Genomic DNA, 17501 nt, shown 5'->3' on the forward strand with positions numbered 1-17501 from the left:
AGTTTTGTGAGCCAAGCCTGTAAGTGACACACAGCACATCCACTGCATGGACTAAAACTCAGCCACAGGCATTCAGAAAGGAGGCCAGGAAATGTAGTCTATCTGTACATACAAGAGGAAAAGAAAAGAGGTTTGGTGAAAACTTTGTATTTCTTCTGCCACAGTTGGTAAGGGAGTACCTAATCTTCTCAAGTGATCCCAAGACCAGGTAATTTTGATTTATGGATACTGAAAACACTCATTATTTTGACAGAAAAATATCCATCTAATAGTGGACATGAGAATGTATCATTCCAGGTTTATGAATTTTGAAGGTAAAAAAAGTTTAATTCCAGAAACGAGAAACAGTGACGTTAATACCACTCCTGAATTCCAAATGAGATTCTTTAAGATGGCTTTTATGAACATTGAAAATAAAAATGATGATTACTATAAGTACAATGGGTTCAAAAGGAATTATCATAAATGAACCTAGCATAATTTCTGGCACATAGTAGATAACAAATATATGTTGAGCAGGGGAACTACAATTCTACTTTTAAGGCAACTATCCTATTGACAAATAATTTTAACTTCAGACAGTTCTTTCTTAAATATAGGAAAATTTTCTTCTCTAACTTCTAACCATTAGCCTAGCTCTGACCTCAAAACCTACAGAGACTCCTATGGGCACTCTCTTGGTCTTCCCCCTGCCTTCTCCAACCCACACTTCTCCCAGGCAAATAATCCCAGTTTATTCAATTCTTCTCCACAAGACAAGATTTCAGGCCTCTCACCATTTGCTGTCCTTCCCACAGATATTTGTGGTTGGCCAAGTTGCTTTCCAAATTTCATGCCCACAATATTCCCAATGATGGGACCCAATGGTGTCCAACCAGTAGCATTTAGTAGAATTACTACTCTTGGCTTTGGGCATCGTGTCCTTACTTTGTGACTAGAAGTATTTAAGTAGTGAAGATGTTAGCAAAGGAATTTCTGCATTGGAAGAAAGGCAGGATTTGGAAGGTGACCACTAAGGACTCTTGCCACTTTATGATCCTATAGGTTTTGTAGAAGTTCTGAGTAGAGAAAAGGCATCACCATAAATGTGATAATGTATACAACAGTTATACATTACTCCTTGACAAAAACCTTGAAGGAAATTCAAGAGGACTTCCACAAGGGCTCTGATGTATAAAAAAGATTTATTGGGTATATTCCCTGTGCTAAGCATGCTAGATGCTATGGATACAGTGGAGACCAAGAGATACGGTTTTTCTATATTTTTGACACTTGGCATCTAGTGTGTGAAATGGACTTTAATAAGATAGTTTTTAAAAAAACAAAAAATACATAATTACATAAAGAAATATAGAATAATACTTTTTTAAACATTCTATTGTTAAGAGAAAATCACCATTTCCCTGGCCTCAGTTTTCCATGATGGGACATCTGCTGAAATAACCCTCTTATCCTCTCTTTCCATCCTTTACATATACTCCCCATGGGAAGAAAAGTAATTTGAGTTACCTGATTGCTGAGTTCACAAAAAAGACCCATGCATGCCCCCCTCAGAAACTGGCTCTCTCTTTTCAGAGTCAATTCGTCCAAAGGATGAATACTCTCACTGTACCTCTGGAGAAGGCCTGCAACTGTCCATCATTGCCAGGAACCAGTAGGTAAGTTTTTTTTTTTTTTTTTTTTTTTTTTTTTTTTTTTTTTTTTGAGACAGAGTCTCGCTCTGTCGCCCGGGCTGGAGTGCAGTGGCCGGATCTCAGCTCACTGCAAGCTCCGCCTCCCGGGTTCCCGCCATTCTCCTGCCTCAGCCTCCCGAGTAGCTGGGACTACAGGCGCCCGCCACCTCGCCCGGCTAGTTTTTTGTAGTTTTTAGTAGAGACGGGGTTTCACTGTGTTAGCCAGGATGGTCTCGATCTCCTGACCTCGTGATCCGCCCGTCTTGGCCTCCCAAAGTGCTGGGATTACAGGCTTGAGCCACCGCGCCCGGCCAACCAGTAGGTAAGTTTAATGCATGGGTGAAACATCGGTGCTATGGGTTGAATGTTTGTCTCCTCCAAATCTCATGTTGAAATTTGATCCCACCTGTTGGAGGTGGGGCCAAATGGGAGGTGTTTGGGCCATGGGAGCAGAACCTTCATGAATAGATTAATGCCCTCCCTAGGGGTGAGGCAGGGAGTGAGTTCTAACTATTCTCAGGAGAGCTGGATGTTAAAAAGAGCCTTGCACCTCCCCCTTTTCTCTCTTGCTTCCCTTTTGCCCACGTGATCTCTACACATCCAGAACCCCTTCACCTTCTTGCATGAGTAGAAACAGCCTGAGGCCCTTACCAGATGCAGATGCCCAATCATGAACTTTCCAAGCAGCAGAATTATAAGCCAAATACACCTTATTTTTACTTTATAAACTAGCAGCCTCAAGAATTCCTTCATAGCAACACAAAGAGACTAAGACAACCAGGAAATAAACTGTGGCCTCCTGTTTGCCATACCCTCCAAACCAGTCTGTATTAATTTTCACATTGATATTTTGATCCTCACTCATCTGATTCCTGTGTCTAACTCTCAGCTGGTTCTTAACTCCTGAAGGTAAGAAATGGGTGTTATTCATAATCCTTCTCAAAGAAAAGTTATAGGGACTTATGAGAGTATAAGGAGAAATCGAATTTACATGCAGAGAGGGCACATTAGGAAAAATCACAGAGCGCCTCTTTGTCATTTAAGCTAACATTCAAAGAAAGATAGAAATTGGCCAAAAACAAGGAAGGGTTAAGAGGGCTCTTATAAAGGTTCTTAGACAACAAGCAGTTTATCTTATTTGAGGAATAAATGAAGGCTAGTGTGGGAGTCATCAGGACTGGTCACCACAGGATTGTGCTTCCTGGTCCCCTTGTGGCTTGGCTGGGCTGGGCCATGAGACTGGTTTTAGTCAATAAATGTGTGAGAGGTGACATGTGACATTTTTAGGAAAAGACACTTAATTGCTGAGATGAGACTCTTCAAAGTTGCCTTTCCTTCTACCATGAGATCTGAAATGTTCCTGAAGGTGGGTGTTCCATCAGCCTGGGTCCTAGAGGAAGGTGATGTGATCAGAGTGCTTGCCAACCCTTGATGGACATATAGAAGGAGCAAGGAAAAAAAAAAAAAACTTATTTCTTAAGTCACTGAGGTTTGGGAAAAAAAGATTTAATTATAGCATATGAGCATGTAGGAACAAGAAAAATCTTTATTTCTTAAGTCACTGAGGTTTGGAAATATTTTTAATCATAGCATAACTTAGGCTATCCTGATTGATTCAGCCATAGGCAGTGTGGCTGGAGAAAAGTGAGATGAGAAGTCCTAGCTCTTTTAAGCTAATAGGATGCCTTTAAGGAGGCTTCAGCAAGGGAATTTGACATTTTCCAAATATTATGTATTAAAACAAGGTACTATTGCTACTCAATCATTAAAACGCCCCCTTCATTCCACTATGGAAAAGGCTATTTTAAAAAAATCCATCAGCAAGCATTTACTGAGCACCTTCTATACTTCCAAATACCACGCTCTGTATTAAGCATTGGAGATACAAAATAAGAATAAGACACAAGTTGCTGGATTTAGAGTCAGGGGTTTAAGAAGACATTTACAAGATCATGTGAAAAACTTTCTCTACTTCAGGTATGTAACCAGTATGGTGACAGCCAAACAGGATAGTAACTATTCGAGGTGAAGCATGAGATGGGATGAGGGAAAGCTTCAGAGGTAGTGATTATTTGAGCTGGCTACTGAAGGGTGAATAGGAGTTTGCCAGGTAGCCTTTTGATTAGGGATAAAAGTACGTGCAAAGACAGGAAACTGTCAGAGGGATGGAAAATATTTGGGGTGGCAGCCACTCAGAGGAATGGAGGGAATGTGGAGTACAGGGTGTGGTAGGCTGCAATAGTATTCAAAAATACTTGCTGCCCCTCCTCACTGACATCAGGCTCGGTCATGTAAATTGCTCTCAGCATAAGCTTTAAGAGTCATGCTCTTTTCTCTCTGCCATGACAGTAATGTTTGGACAGAGGGTGCTTCATTAACCAAGGTCTTTGAGCAAAGATAATGTGTGTAAATCAGAGACACAGCCAACTTATGGTAGATGTATTAGTCTGTTCTCACATCGCTAATAAAGACATACCTGAGATTGGGAAATTTATAAAGGAAAGAGGTTTAATGGACTCACAGTTTTACATGGCTGGGGAGGCCTCACAATCATGGCAGAAGGCAAAGGAGAAGCAAAGGTACATCTTACATGGTGGCAAGCAAGAGAGCTGTGCAGGGGAACTCCCATTTATAAAACCATGAGCTCTTATGAGACTAATTCACTACCATGAGAACAGTACGGGGGAAACTGCCCCCATGATTCAATCTGACCCCATCCTTGACATGTGGGGATTATTACAATTCAAGGTGAGATTTGAGTGGGGACACAACAAAACCATATGAGTGGACATGCAATATGAGTGAGAAACAATTCTGTGGTTGTAACCCAGTAAGACTTTTGGATGGCTAACACAGCATAACCTAGAGTATACGGAAGTGTGCATTTCCAGCTCTTTGACTTCCAGGTACCTAGTAGGATTGCACTTTCCTGCACCCCTTAAGTAAGGCATGGTCATGTGGCTTATTTTAGCCAATAACATGTAAATACAATAAAAAAGTGTCATTCCTAGGAGGGAGCTTTTAAAACCAATATGAGTTCACCAAAGTGATGGAATGATTGTTGAAGCATGTGTCAAGACGAAACCTTCTTCAGACTAGGTTTCTAAATGAGCACATTAAGCAGAGCCCCATGAACTTGAACATGTAGTATGAGCAAAATATAAAATTTACTGTTAAGCCACTGAGATTTTAGGATTGTTTGTTATGGCAGCATAACCTAAACCACCCTGACTGATATAAAAATTGGCTCCTAGATATGGGTTAGTGTAGTAACAACAATAAGCATAACAACAATAAAACTAAACAATCATTTAGAGGGAGATAACTAAGAACACTGCTATCAGAAGCTGAAGGGATGGTGATCTGTTTGGTAAACAGATCACCTGTGATAATGCAGAAGGCAGATCATGAACCTGATGAACTAAAGCAAAGGATTGTAAAACAGAAAGTGAGTAGTGTGTGTTGGTGGCTGTTGGATGCATTCTGAAAGTTACTACAAGCTATTCAAAGATGAACTCAGAAAAATTTGGCCTGTTTGCAATTAGGAATGAAATGGAATAGAGAAAATCTATAAATCCAGGGATTTATATCATTAAAAGAGGCAATTGTTTCCCAGTCCCAACTAGTAAAATATAAAATCAAGAAATACTTCTAGCAAGAAAGGACCTGGAAGAAACTCAGCTTTGAAGTAAGGATCAAGTCACAAAGTATGAACCTACTATTAAAACCTCAGGATAGGAGGCCGAGGAAGGTGGATCACCTGAGGTTGGGAGTTCAAGACAAGCCTGACCAACATGGAAAAATTCCGTCTCTACTAAAAATACAAAATTAGCCAGGCGTGGTGGTGCATGCCTGTAATTCCAGCTACTCAGGAGGCTGAGGCAGGAGAATCGCTTGAACCCGGGAGGTAGAGGTTGCGGTGAGCCGAGATCGTGCCATTGCACTCCAGCCAGACCAACAAGAGCAAAATTCCATCTCAGAAAAAAAAAAAAAATACAGGATCAATTAAGATCTTACCCAGCATATGCTTTCAACTGGACAAAATGGCTCTGGGAAAAGGAAGAAAGGTCTAACTCTCCCACCAAAACCCAGTAAGCCCAAAGTGCTCAAAATCAAGTGAAGAGCAAGAGAGTAAGACAGCAGAAGAGAGACAGAGGAGTCAACAGGCAGGATAGCAGGAAAACAAAGAGATATGGCAAACCAAAGAAGTATATCTGGAAAAGAATTTTGTGGCTATTGGCACATGGAACACCTTATATCAGATAGATAAGAAGCCTACCTACACATATTCAATACTTAATGTCACTCTGCATCTCCCCAACTTTTAAAAGCTTCTTTAAAAGCATATTTTCCAATGCCTGCTTTAGCTGTGGAAAAGGAAGACTCTCCAAAGGCAAATCCAGGAATCATGGACAACAATGGACAGGGCAGCTTGGTGCTGTGACCACATGGCTCTTTAAGGTTGTCTCCCTTGAAAAAAGAACGAGGGAATTCCACCAGGGGAAGGAGAGAAGACCAAACATTTGGTGAACAGAAAGGGAGATAGAGTCTTTAGTGCTATTCCCCAAATATTCCTGGAGATCCCTTTGAGACACCTGGTAGGATTACAGTGACCTAAAGTTAGGCATGGCCATGTAACTGCTTTGGCCAATGATGTATGAGCAGAAGTGATGTGTGCCATTTCCAGGTGGATGCTCTGACAGCCATGATGTTCCGAGTTCCTTCCCCACAGACAGGATAGCCTTGAAAAGGGGTATCAAGACAAGGCCTCCTTGAGCCTGAGCCCTTGAGTGGCTACAATGAGCAGAGCTACCCTGCCAACCTACAATGGTCATGTAGCGGAAATGACAAACTTTCACTGGAATAAACCACTGATATGTTAGGGTTGTTTGTTACGGGAGCACAACACTGCCTTTCCTGACAGAACTGGGAGTGACAGATAAGGCTGGAGAGAGAAGTTAGATTGCGAAAAGCCCCTTCTCCCAGGCATAGGAATCGGAACACTCCTGGTTGTAAGGAAAAGCCAATGAAGGCTTCCAAGCAGGGGCGTTAACATGAACAGATTTGTTATTTTTTTTGGATGAAATATGCTATTTCTCAGCATAAGGAGAAGATCAGCCTACTAAACCACATGAGGCACAGAGGAACACACAGAACCCTTAGGTAAAAGATATATATTTAAACAAAGTCCTAAGTCTTGAAATTTCTAAATACAGGAACTCTGAACGGAGTTATAGTCAGAGGATCAGGCAAGAAAATTTCTTTTATGCCACAAACGCTATTTCCTCTGCAGATAACTAATACTCCACAAGAAAGTTTGCCAGAGTAGAGAAAATACAAAGGAATGTAACACAGACCTGAGGTCAATTTCCAGGTGCCTGTGTGACCCAAACAAAGATACTTAACCTCTCTGGGCCTATTTCCTCACATGTTAAATCTGGTAATAATATATGTCTCTCAAGATGGTTGTGGGGAGAAAACAGCATACTTAAATTACTTAGGAGAATGCCTGGCAGATAAGTGTTTAATACATGAAACTTATTTTTATTACTGTTATAAAAAAATATTTAGAACACCAGCTCCCTGATTACAACAGAAAATTATTCAGGGCAACAGACAGAGGAGAATGTTCTCTCCTTGAGGAAGTAACTGGATCTTGTCATCACTGTAAACCTACCCCACCCCCTCCCCAGCTCAGCGCCTGGCTCACAGTAGGCTTTCAGTTACCCTCTGCAGATCAGTGAAAGCTAGGTGGGTGCACGGAGTGAAGAAAAGTTGGCAGGTTTCCCACTGATACCAGCTGCTGTTGGTTTCTGAACACTCAAAGCCGCAAATACCTTAGGGCTGGGGGCAATGAACCCTAGGCTGAATTCCAAGTTCAGAAACAGTGAAGTCTGAATTTAGAACCTAGGAACTTAAACTGCTGCAGGTCCAACTTCAAGCCCCAGTTCTAGACAGAGGCTTGGGAAAGAGCTGACTTCTAACCCTGTTCCCCCTCTCCTCCTCCCCTCGAAGCTTCTCACAGGAAAGTACACCTGGTCCTGCCAAATCGCACTCTTATATCCTGGCATCCTATCCAGGCTCTGCGAGGATGGAAACCGCGAGGCAGGGGAGGGAAGCGAGCTGTTTGGCCACCACCTCCCTAGTGCTGCCGGCGACCCTGTCACACTAACTCCCGGCAGCCCGGTGATGTGGACGGCACCGGCCCCACCTGCAGATGAGGGTAATGAAGCTCAGAGGAGTTCCGTGATTTGCTCGCTTCACACTGTTGCAGCCTGGCCACGAAAGAACCAGCATTCCCGACTTCGGGATTCTTTCCACCACACACTTTCGTCCCTAAGGGGTGGGGGGCGGGGGGAAGATAAAATAACAACCGCGGAAAAGGAACCACTTACATGTGTCTAGCGCTTCCTAGAGGCTACTCAGGATATGGGCCCACCACCCGGCCGGGAAGGCAGAGATTTGAAGTCCAGGTTCTACCCCGGGCTCCTGAGTTCTACTGCGTTACTTTATGCGAGTGTCCCCCGCCTTCTGAGCTTGTTTTCCCGGAAGCAACTAGGCGCGGGTGGAGAGTGTGTGCGTGTGTGTGTGTGTGTGCGCGCGCGCGCATGTTGTGCGTGTTGTGTTAAGCGTGTGTGTGTTGTCCGGGGGCGGGAAGGGGAGTAGACTAACACCGGGGTTCCCCGAGTTTCGGATCGCCTACACGCTTGTTCCCATCTGGACCCTGTTACCCACTAATTGCGCCCACTATAAAAACTGCCCCTCGGAGGCAAAGCTGTGATCCCCCGCGCCCTTTCCCCCACGGTCCCGGAGGATGAAGTGGGGTGCAACGGAGACTCAGCTGAGCGTCCAGTTTTGGGCAATACAAATCTCTCAGCTTCTAAGAGCAGCCAGACAACCCCGCGGACCATCGCTCCTGAACTTGACCGAGATGCAAACTTCGGAGCGTTTCTCAACGTGGGGGGCCGACTCTCGGGAGACCGCCCCCAAACTTAAGCCCCCTTAGGCTCGCCCCCAACTGGGACTTCACAGAGCCACCTTAAGGGCGGTGCTCCCGCCCCCCGGAAGTGCGGGGGGGCGGCGGACCTGGACTCTCAGCCTCCCGCCCCGCGCGGTGGCGGACGCCGGTGGATGACTTCGAGCCCCACAAGTGGGGAAACACAACCACCCCTCGCCCGCACCCTTGACCCAAAACAACTGGCCGGGTTCCCTGGCCTCCCGGGTCCCCGCATCCCCTGCATCCCAGTCCGCAGCCGTGAACTTGAGCCCCCTCCGTCAGATGTTGCGAGCGTCCGCCCGCTCGCGGCAGCCACCGTCACTAGACAGTCAAACCCCAAGACGTCAGCCCACAATGCACCGGGCGGGCCGGGAAAAACGGCCCGGGGAGGGGACCGGGGAAGAGAGGGCCGAGAGGCGTGCGGCAGGGGGGAGGGTAGGAGAAAGAAGGGCCCGACTGTAGGAGGGCAGCGGAGCATTACCTCATCCCGTGAGCCTCCGCGGGCCCAGAGAAGAATCTTCTAGGGTGGAGTCTCCATGGTGACGGGCGGGCCCGCCCCCCTGAGAGCGACGCGAGCCAATGGGAAGGCCTTGGGGTGACATCATGGGCTATTTTTAGGGGTTGACTGGTAGCAGATAAGTGTTGAGCTCGAGCTGGATAAGGGCTCAGAGTTGCACTGAGTGTGGCTGAAGCAGCGAGGCGGGAGTGGAGGTGCGCGGACTCAGGCAGGCAGACAGACACAACCAGCCAGCCAGGACGGCAGTATAGTCCGAACTGCAAATCTTATTTTCTTTTCCACCTTCTCTCCAACTGCCCAGAGCTAGCGCCTGTGGCTCCCGGGCTGGTGTTACGAGGAGTGCCCAGAGAGCCTGGTCTCCAGCCGCCCCCAGGAGGAGAGCCCTGCTGCCCAGGCGCTGTTGACAGCGGTGGCGAGCAGCGGTACCCACGCGCCCGCCGGGGGAAGTCGGCGAGCGACTGCAGCAGCAAAGAACTTTCTCGGCCCGGAGGACCGGAGACAACTGGCCCAGAGTCCCGGAGCGAACTTTTGCAAGCCTTTCCTGCGTCTTAGGCTATTCGGCGGCGGTAAAGACCAGGAGGCGGCGGACAGCCACGCAAAAGAAGAAGGACGTGCGCTCAGCTTCGCTCGCACCGGTTGCTGAACTTGGGCGAGCGCGAGCCGCGGCTGCCGGGCGCCCCCTCCCCCTCGCAGCGGAGGAGGGGACAAGTCGTCGGAGTCTGGGCGGCCGAGACCCGCCGCTGGTCGGCCTCTGCGGGTCGGCACTGATCCGCGCCGCCGGGAGAGCCGCTGCTCTGGGAAGCGAGTTCGCCCGCGGACTCCAAGGAACGGCGGCGCCCGAAGAGCGCTCAGTGAGTGACCGCGACTTTTCAAAGCCGGGTAGCGCGCGCGCGAGTCGACAAGTAAGAGTGCGGGAGGCATCTTAATTAACCCTGCGCTCCCTGGAGCGAGCTGGTGAGGAGGGCGCAGCGGGGACGACAACCAGCGGGTGCGCGCGCTCTTAGAGAAACTTTCCCTGCCAAAGGGCCCGGGGGGCACGGGTGTCCCCCGCTTGCCAGAGCGCTGTTGCGGCCCCGAAACTTCAGCACGCAGCCCAAACTAACCTCACGTGAAGTGACGGACTGTTCTATGACTGCAAAGATGGAAACGACCTTCTATGATGATGCCCTCAACGCCTCGTTCCTCCCGTCCGAGAGCGGAGCTTATGGCTACAGTAACCCCAAGATCCTGAAACAGAGCATGACCCTGAACCTGGCCGACCCAGTGGGGAGCCTGAAGCCGCACCTCCGCGCCAAGAACTCGGACCTCCTCACCTCGCCCGACGTGGGGCTGCTCAAGCTGGCGTCGCCCGAGCTGGAGCGCCTGATAATCCAGTCCAGCAACGGGCACATCACCACCACGCCGACCCCCACCCAGTTCCTGTGCCCCAAGAACGTGACAGACGAGCAGGAGGGCTTCGCCGAGGGCTTCGTGCGCGCCCTGGCCGAACTGCACAGCCAGAACACGCTGCCCAGCGTCACGTCAGCGGCGCAGCCGGTCAGCGGGGCGGGCATGGTAGCTCCAGCGGTAGCCTCGGTGGCAGGGGGCAGCGGCAGCGGAGGCTTCAGCGCCAGCCTGCACAGCGAGCCGCCCGTCTACGCCAACCTCAGCAACTTCAACCCAGGCGCGCTGAGCAGCGGCGGCGGGGCGCCCTCCTACGGCGCGGCCGGCCTGGCCTTTCCCGCGCAACCCCAGCAGCAGCAGCCGCCGCCGCAGCCGCCGCACCACCTGCCCCAGCAGATGCCCGTGCAGCACCCGCGGCTGCAAGCCCTGAAGGAGGAGCCTCAGACAGTGCCCGAGATGCCTGGCGAGACGCCGCCCCTGTCCCCCATTGACATGGAGTCCCAGGAGCGGATCAAGGCGGAGAGGAAGCGTATGAGGAACCGCATTGCTGCCTCCAAGTGCCGAAAAAGGAAGCTGGAGAGAATCGCCCGGCTGGAGGAAAAAGTGAAAACCTTGAAAGCTCAGAACTCGGAGCTGGCGTCCACGGCCAACATGCTCAGGGAACAGGTGGCACAGCTTAAACAGAAAGTCATGAACCACGTTAACAGTGGGTGCCAACTCATGCTAACGCAGCAGTTGCAAACATTTTGAAGAGAGACTGTTGGGGGCTGAGGGGCAACGGAGAAAAAAAATAACACAGAGAGACAGACTTGAGAACTTGACAAGTTGCGACGGAGAGAAAAAAGAAGTGTCCGAGAACTAAAGCCAAGGGTATCCAAGTTGGACTGGGTTGCGTCCTGACGGCGCCCCCAGTGTGCACGAGTGGGAAGGACTTGGCGCGCCCTCCCTTGGCGTGGAGCCAGGGAGCGGCCGCCTGCGGGCTGCCCCGCTTTGCGGACGGGCTGTCCCCGCGCGGACGGAACGTTGGACTTTTCGTTAACATTGACCAAGAACTGCATGGACCTAACATTCGATCTCATTCAGTATTAAAGGGGGGAGGGGGAGGGGGTTACAAACTGCAATAGAGACTGTAGATTGCTTCTGTAGTACTCATTAAGAACACAAAGCAGGGGGGGGAGGGCTGGGGAGGGGCGGCAGGAGGGAGGTTTGTGAGAGCGAGGCTGAGCCTACAGATGAACTCTTTCTGGCCTGCCTTCGTTAACTGTGTATGTACATATATATATTTTTTAATTTGATGAAAGCTGATTACTGTCAATAAACAGCTTCATGCCTTTGTAAGTTATTTCTTGTTTGTTTGTTTGGGTGTCCTGCCCAGTGTTGTTTGTAAATAAGAGATTTGGAGCACTCTGAGTTTACCATTTGTAATAAAGTATATAATTTTTTTATGTTTTGTTTCTGAAAATTCCAGAAAGGATATTTAAGAAAATACAATAAACTATTGAAAAGTACTCCCCTAACCTCTTTTCTGCATCATCTATAGATACTAGCTATCTAGGTGGAGTTGAAAGAGTTAAGAATGTCAATTAAAATCACTCTCAGTGCTTCTTACTATCAAGCAGTAAAAACTGTTCTCTATTAGACTTTAGAAATAAATGTTCCTGATGTACCTGCTTCTATGGTCAGGTTATACTCTTCTTCCCCCAGCTATCTATATGGAATTGCTTACCAAAGGATAGTGCGATGTTTCAGGAGGCTGGAGGAGGGGGGGGGGGTGTTGCAGTGGAGAGGGACAGCCCACTGGGAAGTCAAACATTTCAAAGTTTGGGATTGTATCAAGTGGCATGTGCTGTGACCATTTATAATGTTAGTAGAAATTTAACAATAGATGCTTATTCTCAAAGCAGGAATTGGTGGCAGATTTTACAAAAGATGTATCCTTCCAATTTGGAATCTTCTCTTTGACAATTCCTAGATTAAAAGATGGCCTTTGCTTATGAATATTTATAACAGCATTCTTGTCACAATAAATGTATTCAAATACCAATAACAGATCTTGAATTGCTTCCCTTTACTACTTTTTTCTTCCCAAGTAATATACTGAAGCTTTTATTTTTAGTTGCTGAGGTTAACATTGCTGCAATCTGAAGTGACTTGAAAATTAAGAAGCAAAGAATTTAGGAAGAGTCAAACTGGAAGTTGTGATCTGAATGAAACAGTCTCCCAATTTTATTAATTCCCTCCTCTCTACTACCACCCTTTACCCCCAAATAAATACCTATGTCTAAGGAAACTAGCAGTTTAGCATTTTGGATCTGTCTATAGTTTATTTCTTAATTTGTTTCTCAAATAATCAACCTTGTTTAAGTAATTATAGAATCAGTCTCAAAAGATAGTAATCTAATACTATGGAAAAGATTCGCAAGAGAAAACATGAACACCAACTCAATGATTACATGCATAAATCAAACCTCAGCTCTAGGGAAATGGGAAACTTAAATTCTGACTACAGATGTAACTTAGGAGATCAACAAGGCAGTGCTCAACAAGGGAACAATTTTTTGCTTGGTTGTTTTTCATCCCAAGAGCCAGTGTGATTATCAGGCAGCAAAAGCAATTTGATATCCAGGAATATTTCACAAACCACTAATTGAGGCAGGGCTGTTTGCTCATTAGCAATGTTCTAGTACCCAATAGGTCTGGGAGTGCTAATATCCTGCCTGTGGCTGTAAATCCAAATACACAGAGTTTCTCCTTAGGAGTATCTCTAGGAGTGGAAGAGATTGGACAGGCTTGTTAGCTTCGGGTATACTCTCCCTTGTAATAACACTTCTTGAACAAAGGGTTACTGGGAGCAGAGCCCGGTTTGCCAAACTGAATTTGCCGATGTCAGCAACCCGGAAGGTGAGATGATTTTGACCATATGTAGAAATAGCAGAGGGACAATAAAGCACTTTGGGGTGGGGCTCTGTGGAAGCTAAACAAGAGCCAACTAGAAAAAATAAGCAGGCTGGGGAATTAATTACCTGCAAAGGTAGACTAAGCCCAGACAACAGTACAGCACAGAAAAGCCACACCACTCCCCAGTTTGCTTTAGATTTCAGTGTTTAAAAAAAAAAAAAAAAAAAGTCTGAAACTCAGGCCTATCCCCATGCCTGATTGTTTCAATTAACATTCTAAATGTATAGTCTTGAAATTCTAACCATTCTAACCAAAAGGGGTGGAAATAAATAATTGTGGTAGAGGAAATTAACCATGATCTCTGGTAAATTTTGGAGACAAAAGATTAACTGCTTATAAATACTTAATGGTTAACTTCATTATGGGCCTTCAATGAGTTAATCTTTAGGTAACACTAATAGTTGGAGCAGATGAAGCTAGTGACACATAGTTATTAATCCTCTTAATTTGTTTTACACATATATGTTACATATATAAAATAATTCAATCAGGGACATAACCCTCTGTGTCTATCAAGACAGAGGGTTCATGAACTCAATGAAAATGCCCAGAAAGTTGTGTGTGTGTGTCTGTACACACTCTTCTGAGGAGAGAGATTATTGCTTTTATTTGACCCTCCCAGAGTTCCATGACTCAAAAAAAAAAAAAAAAAAAAAAAGTTGATAAACCACGAACTGACCAGCTTACATCCCCACTATCAGAAACATATCTTTGTATGAATCTAAATCCCTTGCTTTTTCACCCCTTCATGTTTCTGCTTGCATGTATTTGCCTGGAATACCTTTCCTTCTAGTTCAACTGATAAATCCTACCCATTCTTCAAGTCTTGGTGTAAGTGTCACCTTCTCTGTAAAGCTTCTGTTGGTAACTCCATCTTCAAAGGGAATTAATAATTCCCTAGTGAGCATGATAACATTTCATGAAAAATCCTATGATAGCACTTACCAAAATGTGTTATGAACCTCTGTGTCTCCCGGTCAGAACCCTATCCTCTTCATCAATGGACTCCCAAACTTCTAATGCAGTGCCTAGCATCTAGTAGATGTTCATGAAATAAACGTTTGATGACTGAAAGAACAAGTGAGCTCAAACCCTCCTCCAACATAATTCCAAGTCTCAGTTTCTTCTCGTAAATATACTTCATTCATTTCCAGGTGCATAACTCGCGATGGATCAACCTTCACCTCCTCAAAGTCAAACCTGGCCAACCCTCAAGTTCTAAAGCCTAGTTCTTAGTGAGTGTTCTTAAAAGAATTAAACTGTTAACACATTCATACATCCAGCCACACACAGTGTCCCTTCCTGCCTCCACTAATACAAGTGGGCATCTGCTTACATTAAATGGGTCTGCCTGAAACATTAGTTTTAAAGGTAGAAATGAAGGAGGATAGTAATTGTGTCCTTGGGCAGGCACAAAAACAGTTCCAGATGTGTCTTCATTAAAAACAACCAGCTTTATTGGTAATGACAGAGGGGACTTTCTGTTAGTAAAGTTAGACATATTTCAGGGGTCCAGAAATTAGTACCCAATGTTTGCTTGCTGAGACAGGAATCATGCTAATCCATCTATTCCTCCATGTCATTTCATTACTAGAGAAATGCATTGGTTGAACCAAGGAAAGAGACCATGACTTCTAGTTTGATTGCCCCTTGCCTCCTCCACCTACCTCTATGGTGGTCAAGTAGGATCTCATAGAAGAGAGGAAGAGGGTTAGAAGCTGGGATGGCCCCAGAAGGTAAAACTATTCTTTCCGAACTCTAGAACCTAACTTGAGTTGTTTGGTTTTGGACTTTTGGACATCACAAAGCAGGGCATTCCTCTGGTCCTGGGTCTCTTTGGGACCCTGTGCTTGGCTGTGGGGATTCAATGATGAGCAAAATATAATCGCTTCTCAGGGAACTCACATTCTGGTAGAGGGGAATGTGGAGATGAAATAGACACTATTCTAATTGCACAAGATATATGCTATAAGAAAAAGGTGCCAGATGGGAGTAGAAGGAGGCATTATTAGAAAATGCTTTATGGGAGAGGTGACATTTGAGCTGATCCAGTGGGCCTTACCAGGAAGAAAAGATTGGGAAGAAACTTGCATGCAAAGGCAGAGAAGTATGAGAAAACATCTTGTGTTTAGGGACCTGAAAGCTGCTTAGAGAAGCTTGGAACAAAGGTGCGAGAAGAAAACTGAAGGGAGAAGAGGCAGGGAAGTTGAAGGCTTGGGTTGAGAATTAATATCCATTCCATGTTATCCTATAGGTGGTGGAGAAAGTAGGTGAATTTGAAACAGAGTGGGGACATAATACCCTCAAGTTGAGAAAGATTCATGCTGGCAACAGTTTAGAGGATGAAGAAGAGGCTAGGTAAGGGATGAAATACCAAAGATAGGTTTTTACTTTTATTTAGAATGCCTGTGGTATTTAAAGTAGTCTTAGAGTTGGGGAAGAAATGGGAAGAAGATGGTTTGGTCCAGGCTACATCGTGCCACCTTTCTTCTTACGCAACTTTCTGACAAGTTAGGCCTAAAGAGGGATACCAGGAGATTTACTTTCCTCTTATGCTACTTGTTCCATGCTTACGTTTTCCTCTCCATTGGGTCCATTTGATACCTGAAAGAAAATCATCTTACAAAATGGTCTAGAGCCCACCTGTTCAGAGTCAGGAAGCTCAAATAAACAGATGTGAATGAAACAGACCTGCAACCGTGTAGGCCAGGCCTTCCAGGTTTACGGCACAAAGTTGGTCCTCACTGCTGCAAGACCAAACTTGACTTTATCTGGTCACCTAGAATTGATTTAAGCTCAATGAGGCTAGTTGACCCAAACTTTATAAACTCCTTGATATATAAACAAATTCTGTTGGGGAACTGATAATAACATTTTACATTCCCATAGCACTCATTTTCTACTACAAGTAATATTGAAATCCTATTTTGTGCCAGAAACCAGGAACACAGAAGAATGAAAGCAACAGGATGCCTTCCCTCACGGAGTTTCTCATCTAGCTAAAAGAAACAGTAAATAAACACACAAGGCCAGGCATGGTGGCTCACACCTGTAATTCCAGCATTTTGGGAGGCTGAGGCAGCCTTATTACTTGAGGTCAGTGGTTCGAGACCAGCCTGGCCTACGTGGTGAAACCCTGTCTGTCTACTGAAAATACAAAAATTAGCTGGGCATGGTGGTGGGTGCCTGTAATCCCAGCTACTCAGGAGGCTGAGGCAGGAGAATCGCTTGAACCCAGGAGGTGGAAGTTGCAGTGAGCTGAGATGGCACCACTACGTTCCAGCCTGGGCGACAGAGGCTAGATTCTGTCAAGAAGGAAGCAAGGAAGGAAGGAAGGGAGGGAGGGAGGGAGGGAGGAAGGGAGGGAGGGAGACACACAAATAAATATATGATTAAAGTGTAATGAAGAAAAAGAACTGGGCAGTAATAAAGATAAGATCTAAATTGGGTTGGCAACAAAGTATTTCTGGAGAACTACTTGAGTTGAGAATTCTTAGACTAAGAGTTCCCCAGGTGAAGAGCAGATGAATAGGAGTGGGACATCCCAGGTGGAGAATCAGCATGAGGGAGAGCCTGGGAAAGACTCTGGTGCACCCTAGTAGTTATAAGAAGGCCTGAATCCCTGGAGTATACTGAGCAAAAGAAACAGTGTTGAGCAATGACATTTTGTACTCACCCATCCATACTCTTGTAGTTTCCAAAGCTCTTTTGCCTCTTCTATCTCGTGCTATTTTCACCACTGTTCTAGGGATGCCCATTGATAGTAGTCATGTTTAAAGGGAGCAGAAGCTGAGGCTTCTAGTGAGTTTTAAGTGCTTTTGTTCAGGCCATGGCTCCAGTAACTGGTGGGGAACAATTTGGTCCCCAGGCATCAAGAACCATACTTTTCTCCTATATTGTTCCAGGAAACAGAAACCCTGGTGACCTTGGGTCTCTTACTCAGTGCACACCCCTACGTCTACATCAAGGACCC

At 46.0% G+C, this 17501-nt stretch overlaps 1 protein-coding gene across 1 annotated transcript; it reads left to right on the forward strand.

Annotated features, from left to right (window-relative positions):
* The first annotated feature begins 9304 nt into the window (after nucleotides 1–9304).
* Nucleotides 9305–12621, forward strand: LOC105495146 (Jun proto-oncogene, AP-1 transcription factor subunit). Its single transcript, XM_011764397.3, has one exon. The coding sequence runs from the start codon at nucleotides 10316–10318 to the stop codon at nucleotides 11318–11320; it is 1005 nt and encodes a 334-aa protein (XP_011762699.1). The 5' UTR covers nucleotides 9305–10315; the 3' UTR covers nucleotides 11321–12621.
* The last annotated feature ends 4880 nt before the right edge of the window (nucleotides 12622–17501 follow it).

Source organism: Macaca nemestrina, chromosome 1 (assembly GCF_043159975.1).
Source record: "Macaca nemestrina isolate mMacNem1 chromosome 1, mMacNem.hap1, whole genome shotgun sequence".
Classification (NCBI taxonomy): Eukaryota; Metazoa; Chordata; class Mammalia; order Primates; family Cercopithecidae; genus Macaca; species Macaca nemestrina.